General features: G+C 52.6%; 1 protein-coding gene and 1 long non-coding RNA gene across 5 annotated transcripts in view; one reads left to right on the top strand and one right to left on the bottom strand.

Annotated features, from left to right (window-relative positions):
* The first annotated feature begins 6,055 nt into the window (after positions 1 to 6,055).
* LOC125637936 (uncharacterized) overlaps positions 6,056 to 18,732 on the top strand; it is a 24,188-nt gene continuing 11,511 nt past the window's right edge. For 3 of the 4 annotated variants that reach the window (XR_012669143.1, XR_012669146.1, XR_012669145.1), the window contains exons 1-2: positions 6,056 to 6,130; positions 7,804 to 7,908. This is a non-coding gene — a long non-coding RNA (uncharacterized LOC125637936). Of the gene's footprint in view, positions 6,131 to 6,278; positions 6,566 to 7,803; positions 7,909 to 18,732 lie in introns of those variants that run through there. The other variant, XR_012669144.1, reaches the window with a different exon arrangement.
* The window catches only part of LOC125637906 (uncharacterized), a 27,725-nt gene continuing 24,102 nt past the window's right edge, over positions 15,110 to 18,732 (bottom strand). Inside the window, exon 5 of the mRNA XM_048852968.2 lies at positions 15,110 to 17,869. Within this exon, the coding sequence (XP_048708925.2) occupies positions 15,726 to 17,869 (2,144 nt within the window). The 3' untranslated portion in view covers positions 15,110 to 15,725. The remainder of the gene's footprint in view (positions 17,870 to 18,732) is intronic.

Genomic DNA, 18,732 nt, shown 5'->3' with positions numbered 1-18,732 from the left:
ACTTCCGCCCCAGAAAAACATGGCGGCAGAAGCCCCCGCCTCCCGCCGCTAACAGCCAATCAGATGACGGGAGGGCGAGCTGCGGCGAAGACACGCCCCCTTTCTGGCCCCGCCCTCTAGGCTTGGATGTGGGGTGGGAGCTTGGGGGCAGTGACCGAGCCCTGAAGCACCTGACTATTTAGAGCCCCGCCCCTTTCCAGAGGGGACCCCCCGCCCACCAGCCTCTGGGAATCCCACCCCCAAACCCCTCTCCACAACCCCCCAGAGTCCCCAGCCCTGCTGCCTGCCCTCTGGGAATCCCACCCCCAAACCCCTCTCCACAACCCCCCCCAGCCCTGCTGCCTGCCCTCTGGGAATCCCACCCCCAAACCCCTCTCCACAACCCCCCCCAGAGCCCCCAGCCCTGCTGCCTGCCCTCTGGGAATCCCACCCCCAAACCCCTCTCCACAACCCCCCCCAGCCCTGCTGCCTGCCCTCTGGGAATCCCACCCCCAAACCCCTCTCCACAACCCCCCCCAGCCCTGCTGCCTGCCCTCTGGGAATCCCACCCCCAAACCCCTCTCCACAACCCCCCCCAGAGCCCCCAGCCCTGCTGCCTGCCCTCTAAGAATCCTACCCCCAAACCCCTCCCCACAACCCCCCCAGAGCCCCCAGCCCTGCTGCCTGCCCTCTGGGAATCCCACCCCCAAACCCCTCCCCACAACCCCCCCCAGAGTCCCCAGCCCTGCTGCCTGCCCTCTGGGAATCCCACCCCCAAACCCCTCTCCACAACCCCCCCCAGAGTCCCCAGCCCTGCTGCCTGCCCTCTGGGAATCCCACCCCCAAACCCCTCCCCACAACCCCCCCCAGAGTCCCCAGCCCTGCTGCCTGCCCTCTGGGAATCCCACCCCCAAACCCCTCTCCACAACCCCCCAGAGTCCCCAGCCCTGCTGCCTGCCCTCTGGGAATCCCACCCCCAAACCCCTCTCCACAACCCCCCCCAGCCCTGCTGCCTGCCCTCTGGGAATCCCACCCCCAAACCCCTCTCCACAACCCCCCCCAGAGCCCCCAGCCCTGCTGCCTGCCCTCTAAGAATCCTACCCCCAAACCCCTCCCCACAACCCCCCCAGAGCCCCCAGCCCTGCTGCCTGCCCTCTGGGAATCCCACCCCCAAACCCCTCCCCACAACCCCCCCCAGAGTCCCCAGCCCTGCTGCCTGCCCTCTGGGAATCCCACCCCCAAACCCCTCTCCACAACCCCCCCCAGAGTCCCCAGCCCTGCTGCCTGCCCTCTGGGAATCCCACCCCCAAACCCCTCCCCACAACCCCCCAGCCCTGCTGCCTGCCCTCTGGGAATCCCACCCCCAAACCCCTCCCCACAACCCCCCCCCAGAGTCCCCAGCCCTGCTGCCTGCCCTCTGGGAATCCCACCCCCAAACCCCTCCCCACAACCCCCGGCTCTGCTGCCTGCCCTCTGGGAATCACACCCCCAAACTCTCCCCACCACCCCCCAGAGCCTCCTCACTCCCCCCCCCCAGCCTGCCCTCTGGGAATCCCACCCCAAACCTCTCCCCACAACCCCCCAGAGCCTCCTCACCCCCCCCCAGCCTGCCCTCTGGGAATCCCACCCCAAACCTCTCCCCACAACCCCCCAGAGCCTCCTCACCCCCCCCCCCAGCCTGCCCTCTGGGAATCCCACCCCAAACCTCTCCCCAAACCCCTCCCCACAACCCCCAGCCCTGCTGCCTGCCCTCTGGGAATCCCACCCCCAAACCTCTCCCCACAACCCCCCCAGAGCCCCCTCCCCCCCCCCCGCCTGCCCTCTGGGAATCCTACCCCCAAACCCCTCCTCACAACCCCCCCAGAGCCCCCAGCCCTGCTGCCTGCCCTCAGGGAATCCTACCCCCAAACCCCTCCCCACAACCCCCCCAGAGCCGCCAGCCCAGCTGCCTGCCCTCTGGGAATCCCACCCCAAACCTCTCCCCTCACCCCCCAGCCTGCCCTCTGGGAATCCTACCCCCAAACCCCTCCCCACAAACCCCCCAGAGCCCCCAGCCCTGCTGGCTGCCCTCTGGGAATCCCACCCCCAAACTCCTCTCCACAACCCCCCAGAGCCTCCTCACCCCCCCAGCCTGCCCTCTGGGAATCCCACCCCAAACCTCTCCCCACAACCCCCCCAGAGCCCCCTCACCCCCCAGCCTGCCCTCTGGGAATCCCACCCCCAACCCCCTCCCCACAAATCCCCCAGAGCCCCCTCACCCCTGCTGCCTGCCCTCTGGGAATCCCACCCCCAAACCCCTCCCCACCCCACCCCAGAGCCTCCTCACCCCCCCCCCCAGCCTGCCCTCTGGGAATCCCACCCCAAACCTCTCCCCACAACCCCCCCAGAGCCCCCTCAGCCACCAGCCTGCCCTCTGGGACTCCCACCCCCAAACCCCTCCCCACAAGCCCCCCAGAGACCCCCCAGCCCTGCTGCTTGCCCTCTGGGAATCCCACCCCAAACCCCTCCCTACAACCCCCCCAGAACCCCCTCACCCCCCCAGCCTGCCCTCTGGGAATTCCACCCGCAAAACTCTCCCCACAAACCCCCCAGAGCCTCCTCACCCCCCCCCCCCCGCCTGCCTCTGGGAATCCTACCCCCAAACCTTTCCCCACAAACCCCCTAGAGTCCCCTCAGCCCTGCTGCCTGGCCTCCGGGAATCCCACCCCCAAACCTCTCCCCACAACCCCCTCAGAGCCCCCTCACTCCCCCAACCCTGCTGCTTGGCCTCTGGGAATCCCATCTCCAAACCCCTCCCCAGAGCCCTCTCACTTCCCCCCAGCCCTGCTGCCTGGCCTCTGGAAATCCCTCCCCACAAACCCTCCAGAGCCCCCTCACCCCCCATCCCTACTGCTTGGCCTCTGGGAATCCCAATCCCCCCCCGGAGCCCTCTCACCTCCCCCCAGAACCCTGCTGCCTGCCCTCTGGGAATCCCATCCTGGGAGCCCCCCTCCCCCTGTGAACTGTTCTTTCAGGAGCCCCACCTTGTAGAAACCCCACCCCTTCCTGATCAGGCCCTGCAGCTCTCAAGCCTGTGCCAGCCACTGCAAGGCCCAGCATGGAAATGGTAGCTGATCCCCCACAGACAGGGCCTGCTCCCACTGACTCAGCAGGTGCAGCTGACTAGCCACAAACCCTCTAGGCATATGGCATCCTGCTCCTGCCAAATCCCTCCTCTGACCAGCTGCTGCTGGGCTCAGCAGACCCCTGAGAACAAGTTCCTGCCTTCTGGACTGGTTCCTGCTCCTTGTCCCTGCTTCCTCACCCTAACTCCAGTTAATGACAGTCTGGGACCCTTGGCATGACTCCTGACTATGACCCTGACTCTACTCTGGGCTCCAGCCCCTAGGTCAGGCTGCTGATATTATGGGCCCTGACACTCCCCCAAGAACCCTGCTGTAGCAGTTCTTGGGGTATCCAGGAGTCTGAGTCATACTGTTACCCCCCCCACCGGGTGAGAGGGAGTCTTGCCTGTGGTAGGTGGGTGTTAGCCCCCTAACACCACCAGCCTTTCAGGCACTCAAGCCCTCCCCTCTGGGCTATGCCAGCTGCCCTTTCGGTGGAGAAGCACATGGTGATCACTGTGTGGAAGCTGGCAACTCCAGACTGCTACCGGTTGGTCACGAATCAGTTTAGAGTTGGGAAATTGACCACCTGGGCTGCGGTATTACAAGTGTGTAGGGCCATTAATTACATCCTGCTACGAAGGACTGTGACTCTTGGCAATGTGCATGAAATATTGGATGGCTTTGCAGAAGGTCTAGATAATATTTGCAAAAAGAAAAGGAGTACTTGTGGCACCATAGAGACTAACCAATTTATTTGTCTCTAAGGTGCCACAAGTACTCCTTTTCTTTTTGCGAATACAGACTAACACGGCTGCTACTCTGAAACCTAGATAATATTTAGTCCTGCCATGAGTGCAGGGGACTGGACTAGATCACCTCTTGAGTTCGCTTCCAGGCCTATTATTCTATGATTTTATGAAATGGGATTCCCTAACTATGGCGGGGTGATAGATGGCAGGCAAATTCAATTTTGGTCCACAGACCATCTTGCGATGGAGTACATCAACAGAAAGGGATACTTCTCTATGGTATTGCAGGCACTTGTAGCTCACTATGAGCATTTCACGGACATCAGTGCAGTGTGGTTTGGGAAGGTGCATGATACACACATCTTCAGGAACACTGGCCTGTACAGAAAGCTCCAAGCAGGGCCTTTCTTTCCAGACCAGAAGAGTGCAGCGGGGAATATTGAAATGCCCATAGTGATCCTGGGAGACCCAGTGTATCCCTTGCTCCCATGCTTCATGAAGCCTTACATGGGAAACCTGGACAGCAGCAAGGATAGCTTCAACAATACGTTGAGCAGGTCCAGACTGACTGTAGAATGTGCCTTTGGCACATTAAAAGCACACTAGTGCTGCCTTTATGACAGGTTAGACCTAAATGAAGAAAATATTCCTGTGGTCATACTAGCCTGCTGCATGCTCCACAATGTTTGCAAAGTGGACTGGGAGATATAAACAGAAGCTAAAAGAGGTAAAATCTGAACAGCTAGACTCATTGGTGTTAGTTCAGGGAAGTGGCTACTGGGCTATAAGGGTGGTCAATTTATGCCTTATTGCATGTGGTGGCGTAGTGTTTTATTGAAATCGCCTCTCCAGAGTAATCACATGCTCCAAGGTAACCACAACCCAGCATGGATTATTTTTTCGTGTGTGTGTGTATGTGCATCTGTGGAGAAGGACAGGCACAGGATTTTTCAATGTGTGTGTGATGCTGGCTGTGTATCCCTGATTTGGGGGAAAGTTGCCAAGTGCAGATTCCAGAGCAGTTTCAATTTCTCCGAAAGGGGCTCTGGAAAAGACATGTGAGACAAGCCACTGAAGAAACTGCCCAAAGGGGCAGAGGAGGGAATGTTTCTTAGGTTCCCTGCAAAACTCCATTTCTCACTGCTTGGGCTCTGCGAGCCAGTTCGTGCCATTCCTGAAACTTGTACGCTAGAAGCTTGAACCTGAAATCTGCAACACGACCTGACGGACAGCTCCAGCATACTCCAGATACTGCCTCTGTGTACTGCTCCACTTAGCATCCTGCCTGATTAGGGGTGTGTATATGGGCCTTGGCTCCACCCCCTTATTGACATAACCCGCCCATGGGCGGGGCTCGCCCTATACATAAATGGCCCTTCCAGCAGTGGCACGGCTTGATCCAAACAATCCCAGGTGCAGGTGAATTTATAATCTAGTGGAGGTGCTGGGCCCGGGCCCATGACCAGGGAAGACTTGGAGGATGCCCCCAGCTATGCCCCAGAGTTGCTGAGATGCAGTGGTTCAGACCCCCCAGTTCCCTCCCATTTACTAGTCTCCCTGGGCTCCTCCCCATAGACCGTCAGCCCCTGCTCAGAGCCCCCTCACCTCTCTCTGTGCCCCCTCCCAGGTGTAATGTACCCACTTGCGCGAAACCCTTTTCCCTCCCTGCACTCCTGATCGCCTGCTGCCCCTCTCTCCCTCCACGTGCCCACAGCTCCAGCTGGTGGTAAGAGCCTGTATCCGGCACTGTGCTGTGTTCTCGCTCCCATCCCGCTGCCTGGAAGTTGGTTGAGGGGGATGACAGCTGGATCCTTGAGCTGCTCGGCGTGGAGGCCTGGGGGACCCTGATGGGTGCCCATGCAGGTGAGGAATGGGTTAAAGCAAGGGAGGTCCCCCAGGATTTGCTGACCATGCTGTGAGATGGGGAGGCAGAGCTGGTGCCCTATCCACAGGGGCTGCTGTCCAGTGGGAGTGGTGTCTGGCGTGTGGGACTGGGACTCAGGACCCCTGGGTTCTGTTATTGGCTCCACCCCTGCAAAACAGGGGAAATAATCCCTTGTCTCTGTAACCCGCAAGGAGATGACCTAGATTCCTGGGGCTCTGTCTGCTGGCAGCTCAGGGAGAGGCACACTGTCCCTGGTAGGGAGGGGGAGCTAAGGCAGACTCAGAGTCTGCCTGGCAACCACTAGGGAGTGAGATGCCCTTCCCAGGGAGCTCAGGAAAGCAGAGAAGCCATTTTTTGAGGCAGTCTGGAGCCAGCCAGGGCAAGGGCAGGACTGGCTGTGTGGGGAGCTGGTGAGTCCCAGGCCTGCATGCAGGGTTCCCCCTGAGAACTGGCCTCTGGGGACCTGACAGCCAGAGCCCGCAGCTGGGCTTTTCCCTCTCCACTGATGACTCCCAGTTTGTAGAGTTTTGCTGGGAAGCTTCCCCAGCCAGGCTGAGTTCCCCCTCCAGATCCCTAGGTGAGACCAGCCACCACATGGTCAGCTCTGCTCTGGCTGCTGGTCCAGGGCTGCTGCCCGCTGTGAGTGTCTGGACGCTGGGCTAGGAGATGACCGTTTGGATTTTAGTGTACTTGTGTAATCTGCACCTTGACCCCTGCACCACTTTGTGGGGAGGGGAAATCCTGGGACCAGAAGCAGTCTGACTCCTGCCTGAAGAGATCAGCCCCTCTGTAGTGACGGAGGAGTCCAGAGTCATTTTTGAACCTAAGGATCGATCATGGAGTTTGTGAGTGCACCATCATTTAGTTAGTCAGGGAAATTGTTTTGGGGACCCCCTACTCCCTGAGCTGTGTCCTCAAGCCAGGGAGTAAGGGTTTGGGGATTTTATAACCTGCTGCGTATTAAAATTGTGGAGGGACTTACCACCTCCTCCCACTTGTGAGTTCTTTGGGCTGTAGTGAACACAGTCAGCCACCCTGCTAAACCACGGCAGAGAAGATATTGTGGTCATAGGTCATCAAGGGCTCCACCAAAGTACGTGTACCAACGGGACACTGATCTTACATTTGCTACGTCAGGTCACGTGACTGGGAAAAGTCACGGGTGTTATCAGTGTGGGCACCGGTGACCCTAAGAATAGTGTTTTACCCTGTTATGTTATCTTTGTCTCCTGTTTAATACAATTACTGTGTTAAATATATTGTATGTATTTGTATTATTTCTTGGGAGTCTCAGACTATCTGGCAAGTAAGTGGGAGTTACCCTGTGGTTAGAATTTTCCTCCCAAGCTGCCCAGGAAGAAGAGAGGGGGGTGAAGGCACCGCCAAATAAATTCATAGGAAAAAGTAAAGAAGATACAGCCTGCTAAGTGGGTGGCAGAATCCAGAAGAACCCAGACCTGTCCATCAAACCCTTTAAGCAGATTGGCATTAAAAAGTAACGGGGTGGAAAGGGGACACTACACCTCTTTAATGCCTGTTTAGATTGTGAGAGATCCTAGGGGCAGAGAGTGTTTTTCACTGGGTGCCTAGGCAGTGTCCAGCACGCCGGGGCACTGGTCTCGGTGGCTGGGTGCCCGGGCAGTGTTCCAATGGTCAGTCACCCTCGCTGTTAGAAATGTGTGCTTCATTTCTGATTTGAATTTGTCCGGCTTCAGCTTCCAGCCTTTGGTTCTTCTACTCGCTACTCCTCTGTTTATACACCCACAACTGCATCAGCCCTTTTGCCACATCACAGTAGGCGCTTGTGTTCAAGTTGTCTGTCCACCACAACCCTTAGAGCCTTTTCAGAGTCACTGCTTTCCAGGTTGCAGCCCATCTTGTAGGTTTGGTCTGCATTCCTTATTCCTAGATGGATGTTGATGCATTTGGCTATATTGAAAGGCATCTGGTTTGAATGGGCCCAGCTTACCAAGCCATCCAGATCCTGCTGTGTGACAGCCCTGACCTCATCATTATTTACCACTCCACCAGTCTCGTTGTCATCCGCAAATGTTATCAGCCATGATTTTGTATTTACTTCCAGATCATTACTGAAAATGCTGAATAGCGTCAGGCCTAGAACCTGCCTGGCCACGCCTCCGCCTAGGAGTGGAGGGATGTCGCCACTTCCTGGAAGGCCTGGAACCAGGTAGGGAACCTGCCAGCCCGATTAACACCCCCTCCCCGAGCACCCGGAGTGCCCTCTGGGCTGCCTCCCCCCAAGATTTAGTCAGGGGTATATAGTAAAAGTCATGGACAGGTCACAGGCCATGAATTTTTGTTTACTGCCTGTGACTTGTCCATGACTTTTAGTAAAAGTACCCGTGACTAAAACATAGCCTTAGCTATGAGTAGCCCAGGGAGGGAGAGAATGACCTCAGCCCTCTCCAGGAATTTTAAGCACAATCGAGTGTGTTAAAGAATTTTAAGGACATGAAGTATGTTGAAACCAATTAAGAAATTTAAAAATAAAGTTAAGAAAATTGTGGGAAGGATTCCACCGAGCGATGTGTAAAAGGCTTAAAATCAGTTGTTATTTATACTACAGCCATAGATAAATAAAGAAGAAATGGAGTCAGCAGAGTATGACCAGGCAAACAAATGGCCTAACAAGTTTTTGTGTTGAAGTACATTAAGGATGCAGGGAGGAGGTAAGAAAGGGGGGGAAGTCAGGGGAGGTGGAGCAGCAGGAGGAACGGCAAGTAGTCATGGAGATAGAAATATTTATGTAAAATGTGTGTGACATAAATGCTCTTTTAAAAGGATTCATAAATGTCTGTCGTCTTAATAATAATAATGGAAAATAATTTAAAGTCAAGGATATTAAGGCATTAATTGTCCACTGTGCCTTTAAGCTGTAATGCCTGTGTCTGTTCTTTAGTTAAAGTTGACAGAAACCAGTCAAAAGTTAACACTTCTTGGCCAGTAGCCAACATGTTGCTGCAGTCACAAAGGGGAAGTGACTTCCCTAGCCTGTGTGTGTGAAAAGGGGAAACAGGCGAAGCGATTTGCTTTTAACCTAAATTTGGCTTAATGACATTACAAATGTATTGCCCATAAACCAGTGGTAATTCCCTTATTTTAATAATGTATTTTGAACAGAGTCAGTTGAAAGTGTTTTAGTCCTATAGGAGCATCTAATTTAGTATACTTTAAAAATATTAGTAAGTTGTAAGGTTCAGCATCTTCTTTAAATGAGGCTATGCCAGATATAAAGGGTAAAGCAAACCCGCCCCCACTAATCTTCTAAACTGCAAAATATGGTGGAGGAAGGGGAAAAGGCAGAAAAAAGGAACAAAAGGAAAACCTTAGGTACAATTAAAATATTAAGTATTTATATTGTTCTGTTGCTTGAACATCTGAATTGGCTGGACTGCTAGCTACAGAACTAGCTGGGTTCAAATTTTTGGTTGTTAATAAACATATCCTTGATTTTACTAATTGGTTATTGTGTATCATTATCCCAGAGATAGGTATCCAGTCAGTTGTAGTTCAGGACACACCCCCTGTGGTCGTGATCAAGGAAATGAACAATGTAGAACTTTTCTGTTTTACCCAGGGATCATTCTTTTAAGGAAGTATTGAAGACTCACTGAAGCCTCTAGCAAAAACAAAAAAAAAAAGTAAAAATAAAAGGTAGTAAGTAGCCCCTGCTACCCACAATATAACAGTCATTCATCAAAATAGAAATATCCAGACTTATTCCTTGCAATTTTTCTTTTAGGGTTCCTAAGTGAATAAAGCATGTGTTAATATCCCTTTTAAAATAATTTTTATATAGGATATGAATAGTCAGGGAAGACACCTTTTGGCTCTTAACTAAACTATTTAATTTTTATAGGTAAATTAAGGTGCAATCTAGCTAAAAGGAGGTTGTTAACTCAAGTAGGTTTTTCTTGATATCATTCTGTTTAAAAATGGACAAATTTCCAGTGCCTGTTTGCCTTATTGATCAATGCTGCTGTGAACTAAGTCAAGGGTAATTAACGATTTTAAGCCTGAGGTTTATTGGCTGTGTCCTAAACCAGGAGTTCTCAAACTTATTTGCTTGTGCCCCTCTTTGTGTCTGTAGTCATTTTTACACACGCTCTCTCTCTCTCTCTCTCTCTCTCTCTCTCTCTCTCCCCCCCGCCAGGTGCCCGGCCAGCAGCAGCCACTCTCTGGCTGTCCAGCTCTGAAGGCAGCGCTGCCAGCAGCAGCAGTGCAGAAGTCAGGGTAGCAATACCATGCCACCCTCACTGCTGCCTTCTGCCTGCTGAGCTGGGTGCCCGGCCAGCAGCTGCTGCTCTCCAGCCACCCAGCTCTGAATGTGCTCAGTAATTTTTTCCTCACACATTCCCAGAATACATTCTGTGCCCGCCCATTTGAGAACCTCTGTCCTAAACAGCAATGTTTAATCCATTGATTATGGTTTATTTTGTGTTTTTAACTCTTTGTTTTCTAATATATTTTGTTTATGTATAATAATGTTGGAATAATTTGTTCCTTGGTTATATGTTTATGTCATGTGACTGTTGGGTTTTTTTTTTTTTTTAATTGTGGGGTTTGTGTTGCAGCAAACATTTTTGTGTGCGAAACTATGAAAGAAAAATATTGAAAACATTTTTTGTGGTACCACTCTGTTTCAGTATTCTAATTAGGTTGTAACCACCATTGGTGGATTATTATAATGCACTAATGGTAGTTCAGTTCCTTTGCAAATGCTAGTAATAAATACAGGTCTATTTGCCTCAGTAAATAATGTAATTATAACTTTGTTTCCATGGGCGGCAGGTAGGGGAAGCTGGGGGACGCTGTGTCTCCCCAAACAGCCAGGCGTAGACCTGCCCACACTCTGCCCCCAGGGCCCTGCTTTGGTGGTACCACTGGGCTCCAGGGGGTTGGCCACGCTGCCCACCTTCCTGGGGCTGGGGGGAGCTGCGGGCACTAGCCAGCCTGGGGCAGGGGCCAGTGGCCTTGGGGGGGCTCTGGGTTCTGGGGTGCATGGAAGGGACGGGCCCTTTGGTGGAAGGGGCAGGGCTGGGGGGGGATAGCCTCCCCCAGCCAGCGGTTCACATGCTGCCTATGTTTGTTTCTAATGTTGATGTGGGACTTGTTAAATAATGTGGCAGAACCCAGGCTAGAATGTGTAAGATCATTAAAAGCAAACTACGGCAACATTAATGTAGTATTGATAGCGACAGTGTTTTACAATGTCACCATGTGTATCGGTTGGTTATCTGTGTTATAAATTGTTAAACATAATCAAATGAATGCAAATATAAAAAATCAGGTCCCAGCTAAGTACAATGATGAGTCAAAAGAACCCAAAGTCACTTTGTTTTATTGCGTTACAGCCTGTGTGGCAATATGGCAATATTGTATCAACAGAGCAGTAAGGGCAATGTACATCATTACTATGAATAGATCATTTTGATGTTTTAAGCCTGGAATCCTAATTTTAAAACAAACCAAATGAAAGTGGAGGAAGGTTCCCCCCGAGTTCACTGTGTGCCTGCGAGAGAAGGACAGCATCTCTGAAAGGGCACCATCCTGGGTGACCTGTGAAGAGAGAAATAACGCCATGGGCTTTTTTCTTCTTGCTCCTTCAGATGTGGGAAGAAGATGTTAGAGGGCTTCCCCTTTTGTTGAGATAGAGCTTTTCTCTGCTTGTTCTTTTAATCTGACCAGTTGGGTGCTAGTTGGAAAATCTGAGCCTTGGCAATCAATCCTTGCCTTCCCAGATTTTTGGCAGACTGCTAGGAGAAAACTGGAGTGGGTGATTCCTCAGCTAGCAGGGGGTGAATCTCTTACACAGACAGCTCTTCTGCCAAGTCTGAGTTAGAGCTTTGAACAAAATAGGCTATTGATGCAACCAGCCTGCAATGAGAATCAGCTCGGCAGCCCCTTTGGCATTGCGGTTAGAGACAGGTGCCTCGGCATGTGATTGAAATCTGAGGCCAAAGTGTAGAAGTCCCAGTCTGTGCTTTCCTGTGATATAATCCTGCTAAATTCTCCGCCTCCCCACGGGACCCCCTAGCAAAACTGGAAGTCAGGAATCAATATTTATAATGGAAAAAATGAAAAAAATCAAGCATCATAAACAAACAGCCAATTTTCCCTTTCCAGTCACCTTTCATTTTCCATCCCAAGCAGACCTTCAGCTGTGCTCCCTTCACTTCCAGTGAAATGCTTTTCCTATAAAACACAAACAATTTCCATTGGGAACGTCCCATGTGTGGTTTCCTGCCCACCGGCTTGCCTTGGTGAAGTCTGAGGTCAGTGGGCTCGCATGGCGCGCTGTGGCGGTGGGGAGCTGAAACAGGAAATGTTTTCCCCACTCAGATATCTTAGTGATGTTGTAAAACGTGCCTCCAAAAATGACTCGATGCATCAACTCCAGTGCCAGCTTATTTGGAGTTATTCACTTCTGGGAATGGGACCTTTCAAAATATATATATTTTTTGAGGGAGTGGGCGGGGTGCAGGGAGAAAGGCAGAGCTGCTCAAAATGGGTCTCCCCCTCCCACCCCCATAGAAAATTTCCAATGACAAGATTGTTGTTTTTGTTCAAACTGCTTTGAACTCTGAAATATTTTTTTTGATGGAAAAGTGCAATTTTTCCTTTATTTTGATCGGGAAAAATCCCAGTGTCTTTTAAAATGTTTTATCTTTCCACTGGGAGGAGGGAATTTTGTTGACTAAATGGGGAGTCTAAACTTTCTCACTTTACTGTTTTTTCCAATTAAAAAAAAATTGCTACTTTGCTATTTGATGTCATTTAAAGAGAATTAAAATGGAAGTGGTACTTTAAAACTTTCATTCTTTCACTTTTTAAACATTCTCTCATTTTAAGTTTAAAAATAAAATCTAGAGAAAATGGGCCAGTTAATGATGGGGAATTTAAAAACAAAGTGTGCATTTTCTGACTATTTTGAAAGGAAATTTTTTTTAAATACTGAAAATATTGCTTTCCCCCCTAAAAGTATCAGAGGGGTAGCCGTGTTAGTCTGTATTCACAAAAACAACGAGGAGTCTGGTGGCACCTTAAAGACTAACAAATTTATTTGGGCATAAGCTTTCAGGGGTAAAAAACCAGGATTTTTTACCCACAAAAGCTTATGCCCAAATAAATATGTTAGTCTTTAAAGTGCCACAGGACTCCCCCTGAAAGTTAGTTTAGAATTAAAAAATAAAATTGTCAAACTATTTTTTGTGCGTGTGGAAGGTTTAGTTGGATGAAAACTTGTGTGTGTGTGGCAAGAGGTGTGGGAACAGTTCTAGGTGTTGGCCTTAGTTCACCCAGCAGCAGTGTGTCTGTGCTGGGATGTGCTCTTGGGAGAGGTCTGTGCCATGGTTACTGTAAGCCCATCAGCCACGCTCTGCTGGGACAGGCAGGTTACAGACTCTGCCGATTTGACTAGTATGTTGTCTTGTGTTTCAGAGGGTCTGTCTTCACTGCTCTTACCCACATGTTGTACCCCCTGTCCATACGCACAAAATCCTCTCTCCTGAGCTCTGTAGGGGTTTTAAACCCAGGCGGGTTAAAGTCCTGGTGCTGCTTTCATTCAGGGTGCTAACCTGCCCCCTTTGCAGTGAGGACGCAGGTTAACCCACTGCAGTGCTGATAGTCCTCCAGTGCCTTTCCACAATGCCCCCATGGGCCCAGAAGGTCAGAAAAATTCTCTCTCAGTGCACTGGGGGGAAAAAATCCTAGAGCAGCTCAGTTTGCTGCAGCACAAAGCACCAATGGCATATGTCTCCTGTAGTCCTAACGCTTGTGGGGGAGGGCGGCACACATCAGGACACAGTAACTCAAGTCAGGATTTGCATTGTGGTGGCTAACACCGGGGCTAGGCTAACCCCAAGGGCTCAGACCTTGGGGCTCACCCCACCGTGAAGATGCACCCCTTGACCAAAGTGTTCCAGCGTGTCACGACACCTAGAGCTACGGCCAAAGGTAGGAGCCAGGCCTGCAAAGCCTCACGCATGGGAGTCGTCTCATTGCACACACTGAGACCACAGGTCTGTCCAAAGCTCTGCAAAATTTTTCCAGCGACCTTCAGTAGCTACTCACTGGATTCAGAAGCTGGCTCCAGCTGGTAATCTCGCTCGAGGGAGATAAAATCATCTACAGCCCATTGTCACACGTGTTTTTTAAAAATGTTTTCTTAAAAAAACAACTCAGGAAATTCCTAGCCTGCTCTTTAGTCACAAGACCCTCACAGCATCCCTGTGAGACTGGGAACGAAATGGGAATGACATGTATTCATCCCCTGGAGCGTAGCCTATGTCATAAAGATTTTGTCTGTTGGTTACGTCCCTGGGGTAGCCCAGCGAAGCACTTTTATTGCTGAACAGAGTTGTTTTAAGACTGGCCCAGAGAAAGGGGCAGTGAAAGGGCCAAGGAGCACAATACAGTCAGCTAATATAGCTTATAAATAGGGCCCTACCACATTCACAGCTGTCAAAAACGTATCATGGACTGTGAAATCTGGTCTTTTGTGTACTTTTACCTATATTATAAAAGTACCCTATACAGAAGTACACAGCTTTTCCGCAGCTGGGGGCTGCAACCCAAAAGGGGGTTGCAAGGCTATTGTAGGGGGGGTCACGGTGTTGTCACCGTTACGGCTGTGCTCTGGCTGGCGGCAGCCCTGCTTTCAGAGCTGGGTGCATAGCCAGCACCTGCTGCTCTGTGGCCACCCTCTACAATAGCCTTGTGACCCCCTTTAGGTAGGGACCTCCAGTTTGAGAAATGCTGAATCTTAAGGGCTTTGCATGTTTATATTTTGCTGTTTTTAAATACATATTCATGTTTGTTACAACACCATGGAATTTAAGATTTAAATACCTGAAATACCTTTAAATACCGTGATATTCAAGATTTTTTAAAATGCGATGATTGTGCAAGTTATGAAAATGGACCGTGAATTTGGTAGGGTCCTAGCTATTGGGCTTGAAGCAACATTTAATTAATGGAAGGCCTACGGACGGTGGTACGTAGGAGATCAGACTACACCGTTACAATGTTCTGACCTAAAACGCTATGAAAGGGGCACCGTCCATTTAAAAATTGGGCCGACAGTTTTTTTTTTAAACTTCTTCCAATGGGCTGTGGCCACAACAATTTGCTAAGAACAATCCCAACAGCGTTCTGCAGGTGTAAGAGTGCACGATGCAGCTGCCACTTCTCGACCATTTCCCCATTAGGGCTCGCCTGGGATGCAGCATGGGGGTGGCAATGGACGTGGAGGATACATTCACTGTGCTTCTAAAACTGCCTCCTGTGGCTTTACCAGCCCCTCCTCCCCCAAAAGCCCCAGGCCTTCAAAGAAATGTGGAGTCAGATGCAAAATATCACAGAATCGGTTTAAAAACTCATTAGATTTAATAAAATAAAATAAATTAAGACAGAGTGATTTGCCCTCTGGCGTTGTAGCCAATAGGGTTTGAGTTTCCTTGATTTTTCTCTCCAGTCATTGGACTAGACCCAGATTTTCTTTTTATATATAAAAGCAGAGCTGGGGCTTTAAGAGACAAGACCACAGATCACGAGTTGGTCACACCAGAACCTTTTTTCTCATTTTAATTCCACACAGAGGGAGATTTCTAGAGCTTCTTTTACACTCCCTCAGCTCAGGGCCCAGTCTGAGAGTTTAAAATTCACCCAACTCTCCCTTCCTGGTGCCTGCCAAGATTTCAGCCTCCTCTCTCCCCCGGCCCCGAGAGAGAGAGAGGTCTGTGCTTGCATTTTACACGCCAGCCACTTGCTCTGCCAGCTCCGGTCCCGCGGTGCCAGAAGTGCCTTCGTGCTGCCTGTCCTCTCCGTGCTGTTCATGCATCCCACGCCAGGCCAGCTTCTCCACTGCTGCCTAAGTGCAAGCCTATGGCCTTGGCATTACTTCCCTCCTGCACATTGATGGGGTTTCACACCCAGTCAGTGGAAAACCAGCTGAATGCATGTTCAGAGAAGCCAGCCCGGACCCTACCGTGCAGTGATGGGGCTCCTCACGGTCTGTTCCCCCTGTGAGCCATCCCTGCCCCTGTCACGCAGTGACATGAGAGGATTCCCCTGCTGTCTGCGCTCCCGTGTGCCTGGTACATGATTGGGGCCGGCTCTCCCCTTCCCCGTGGCCAGCACGTGATTGGGGCCGGCTCTCCCCTTCCCCGTGGCCAGCGCGTGTTTGGGGCCGGCTCTCCCCTTCCCCGTGGCCAGTGCGTGTTTGGGGGCATCTCCCCCCTTCCCTGTGGCAAGTGCGTGTTTGGGGCCGGCTCCCCCCTTCCCTGTGGCAAGTGCGTGTTTGGGGCCGGCTCCCCCCTTCCCTGGGGCAAGTGCGTGTTTGGGGCCGGCTCCCCCCTTCCCTGGGGCAAGTGCGTGTTTGGGACCGGCTCCCCCCTTCCCTGGGGCAAGTGCGTGTTTGGGGCCGGCTCCCCCCTTCCCTGGGGCAAGTGCGTGTTTGGGGCCGGCTCTCCCCTTTCCTGTGGCCAGTGCGTGTTCAGGGTTGGCTCTCCCCTTACCCGTGGCCAGCGTGCGTTTGGGGGCGGTGCTCCCCTTCTCCGCAGCTGATGTGTGGTTTGTTGCTACTTTGTCCTTCCCTGCCCTCAGTGCATCTTTCAGAGCGACTCGCTCCTCATGCACGGCTGGTGCAGCTGGAGTCGGTGCTCTCTTCTCCCCCACAGCGGGCACATCTCTGTCCTTTCCTGTGCTCAGCCTGTTTATGAGGGCAGCTCTCAACTCACCCAGCCCAAGTGTGGGGGTTACCCTTTCCTTCCCTGCGGCCAGCGTGTCCTTTGTTGCCAGCATGCGTTTGGGGGCAGCTATCTTTTCCCTGGCCAAAGCAACTTTCTGAGCTGCTTTGTCCTTCTCCCCCTCTGAAACCACTTCCTGGGTGGCTCTGTCCTTCCCCACTGTGGGTGCATCTTTCCGGGCTGCTCTTTCCTCCCCTGGAGCTGCTCCATTTTGAGGCATGGCAATCCTCTCACTCAGCCCAGGAGTAGGGGCAGCTCTCTCCTCCCCCCTGGCTGCCCCATTTTTGGGGCTGGTTCTCTCCACTGCTGTGACTGGTGTTTTTCTGGGGGCAGCTCTATTCTTGGTGCAGGGGCTTGCGTGGGTGCGTCGGTGTTTGACCAGGTGTGAGGCCTGGCTGAAGCACTTGCCGCACTCGGAGCAGGCGTAGGGGCGCTCACCAGTGTGGACGCGCTGGTGCTGCACCAGAGTGGAGCGATCGCTGAAGCGCTTGGTGCAGACGCTGCACTCGTAGGGCCTCTCGCCGGTGTGGGTGCGCTGGTGGATGATGAGGTTGGAGCTGTGGTGGAAGCTCTTGCCGCACTCGAAGCAGGCATAGGGCTTCTGGCCCAGGTGGATCTTGCTGTGGGTCAGGAGGTTGGAGCTCTGCGAGAAGGCCCGGCCGCACTCCCCGCACTGGTAGGGCCGCTCCCCGGTGTGGGTGCGCTGGTGCACGATCAGGTTGGACTGCAGCCGGAAGCTCTTCTCACACACCAGGCAGTGGAAAGGCTTTTCTCCCGTGTGGACACGCCGGTGCCGCTGCAGGTCTGAGCTCTGCCTGAAGTTCTGACTACACAAGGGGCACTGGTAGGACTTCTCAGAGGGGGGCGGGCTCTTGCTGGGAGGGGAATCTTGCTCTGCTGGCTCCTTGCTGCAGGACTTAGCCAGGGATGGCAGATGGGGCAGCTGGATAGGGGGTGTCTGTTCCCTGCGTACAGGAGGGGGTGGCTGTGCCCTGTGCATGGGGGAGACAGGCTGTTCTCTGCTCAGGGGAGGGGGCAGCTGTTCCCTATGCACGGGAGGGACAGGCTGTTCCCGGCGCAGGGGTGGGGGTGGCTGTTTCCTGCGTACAGGACGGAAAGGCTTTTGCATGTGCACAGAAGGAAGCGGCTGTTGCATGGACATGGGACAGGTGGGGAGCTGCTGTTTCCCACCCTCAGAGGGGGCTTCTGGCTCTTCTCCTTCCAGAGAGGGTTTCTTTCTCTTCCGGCCAGGGCTCTGGGGCGCTTTCCTCTTGGGCCACCTTGGTGAGGCCTTGGGTGTTGGAGCTGCTTTGACAGGTGCCTCCGCCTCCCCGTGGTGCGGCACAGCCAGCTCCTCAGCGTCCAGCCCCCTCCCGGTGTCTGCGGGGACCAAGGGAGAAGTGGTGCGTGAGCCGGGCCCCAGGTGCAGGGGGAAGCCAGCAGAGGGATCTAAACTAACACTGCCTGGAACGTGGAATTCAAAGTTCACAAAAATATTTGAGTTTTTGGAAAAAAGTTTGTCCCGAATTGGCACAAAAACCCAAAAACTGGAAATTTTCCTCACAACTTGGACCCCGCAATACTTCCTTTGGGACACACTGAGCTGCAGGAACGTTTGTGTGTGTGAAATGAAATGTGCTCCCTGGGATTCCCGGCTGCCCGTTCAGGCAGGTGCCGTGGAGTCAGGAGTGCTTGGGAGCCCCGGCTCCAGGGCAGCCACCAGGCCAGCTGCTGATGGCCCCGGGAGCTTGGGAGCCGGGTATCCCAGTGCTTCCAGGCTCCTGGTGCCTCTGTAGTTCAGAAACCCCAGGCCAGGGGCAGCCCTCCTGGGGAGCTGCTGAAGCGCTGGGGAGGGGCTAGCTGGCGAGACACCAGGCAGGTTTCTGTCAATCACCGGCCTGCTTTCAGCCCAAATTCTGTCAGAACTGAGATGTTTCAAATTCGGCAAATCGTCATTTTGTGGTGGAAAAAATCTCCAGCCAGCTCCAAAGTAACCCCGTTATCTAAACCAGGGCAAACTGCCACCTGGAGGTGCCTACTTTGGTTTACCCTTAACCTGTTACCATGTGCATGGAACTGAACCAAAACAAGCCTGGTTAAAACCAGATCAAGGACGTCCACACAGCCCAGTGCAGCTGTTTAACAGACACGGGTTATATTAAAGTGTCTGTCTATCTCTGGTATTGACAGGCCCCACCCAGCACCATAGTATAAAAGTGCCTCACAATCCTGAATGTGTTTAT

Source organism: Caretta caretta, chromosome 6 (assembly GCF_965140235.1).
Source record: "Caretta caretta isolate rCarCar2 chromosome 6, rCarCar1.hap1, whole genome shotgun sequence".
NCBI classification, from domain to species: Eukaryota; Metazoa; Chordata; order Testudines; family Cheloniidae; genus Caretta; species Caretta caretta.
The sequence above is the reverse complement of the archived record's forward strand: the minus strand, read 5'-3'. Positions and strand labels throughout refer to the sequence as shown.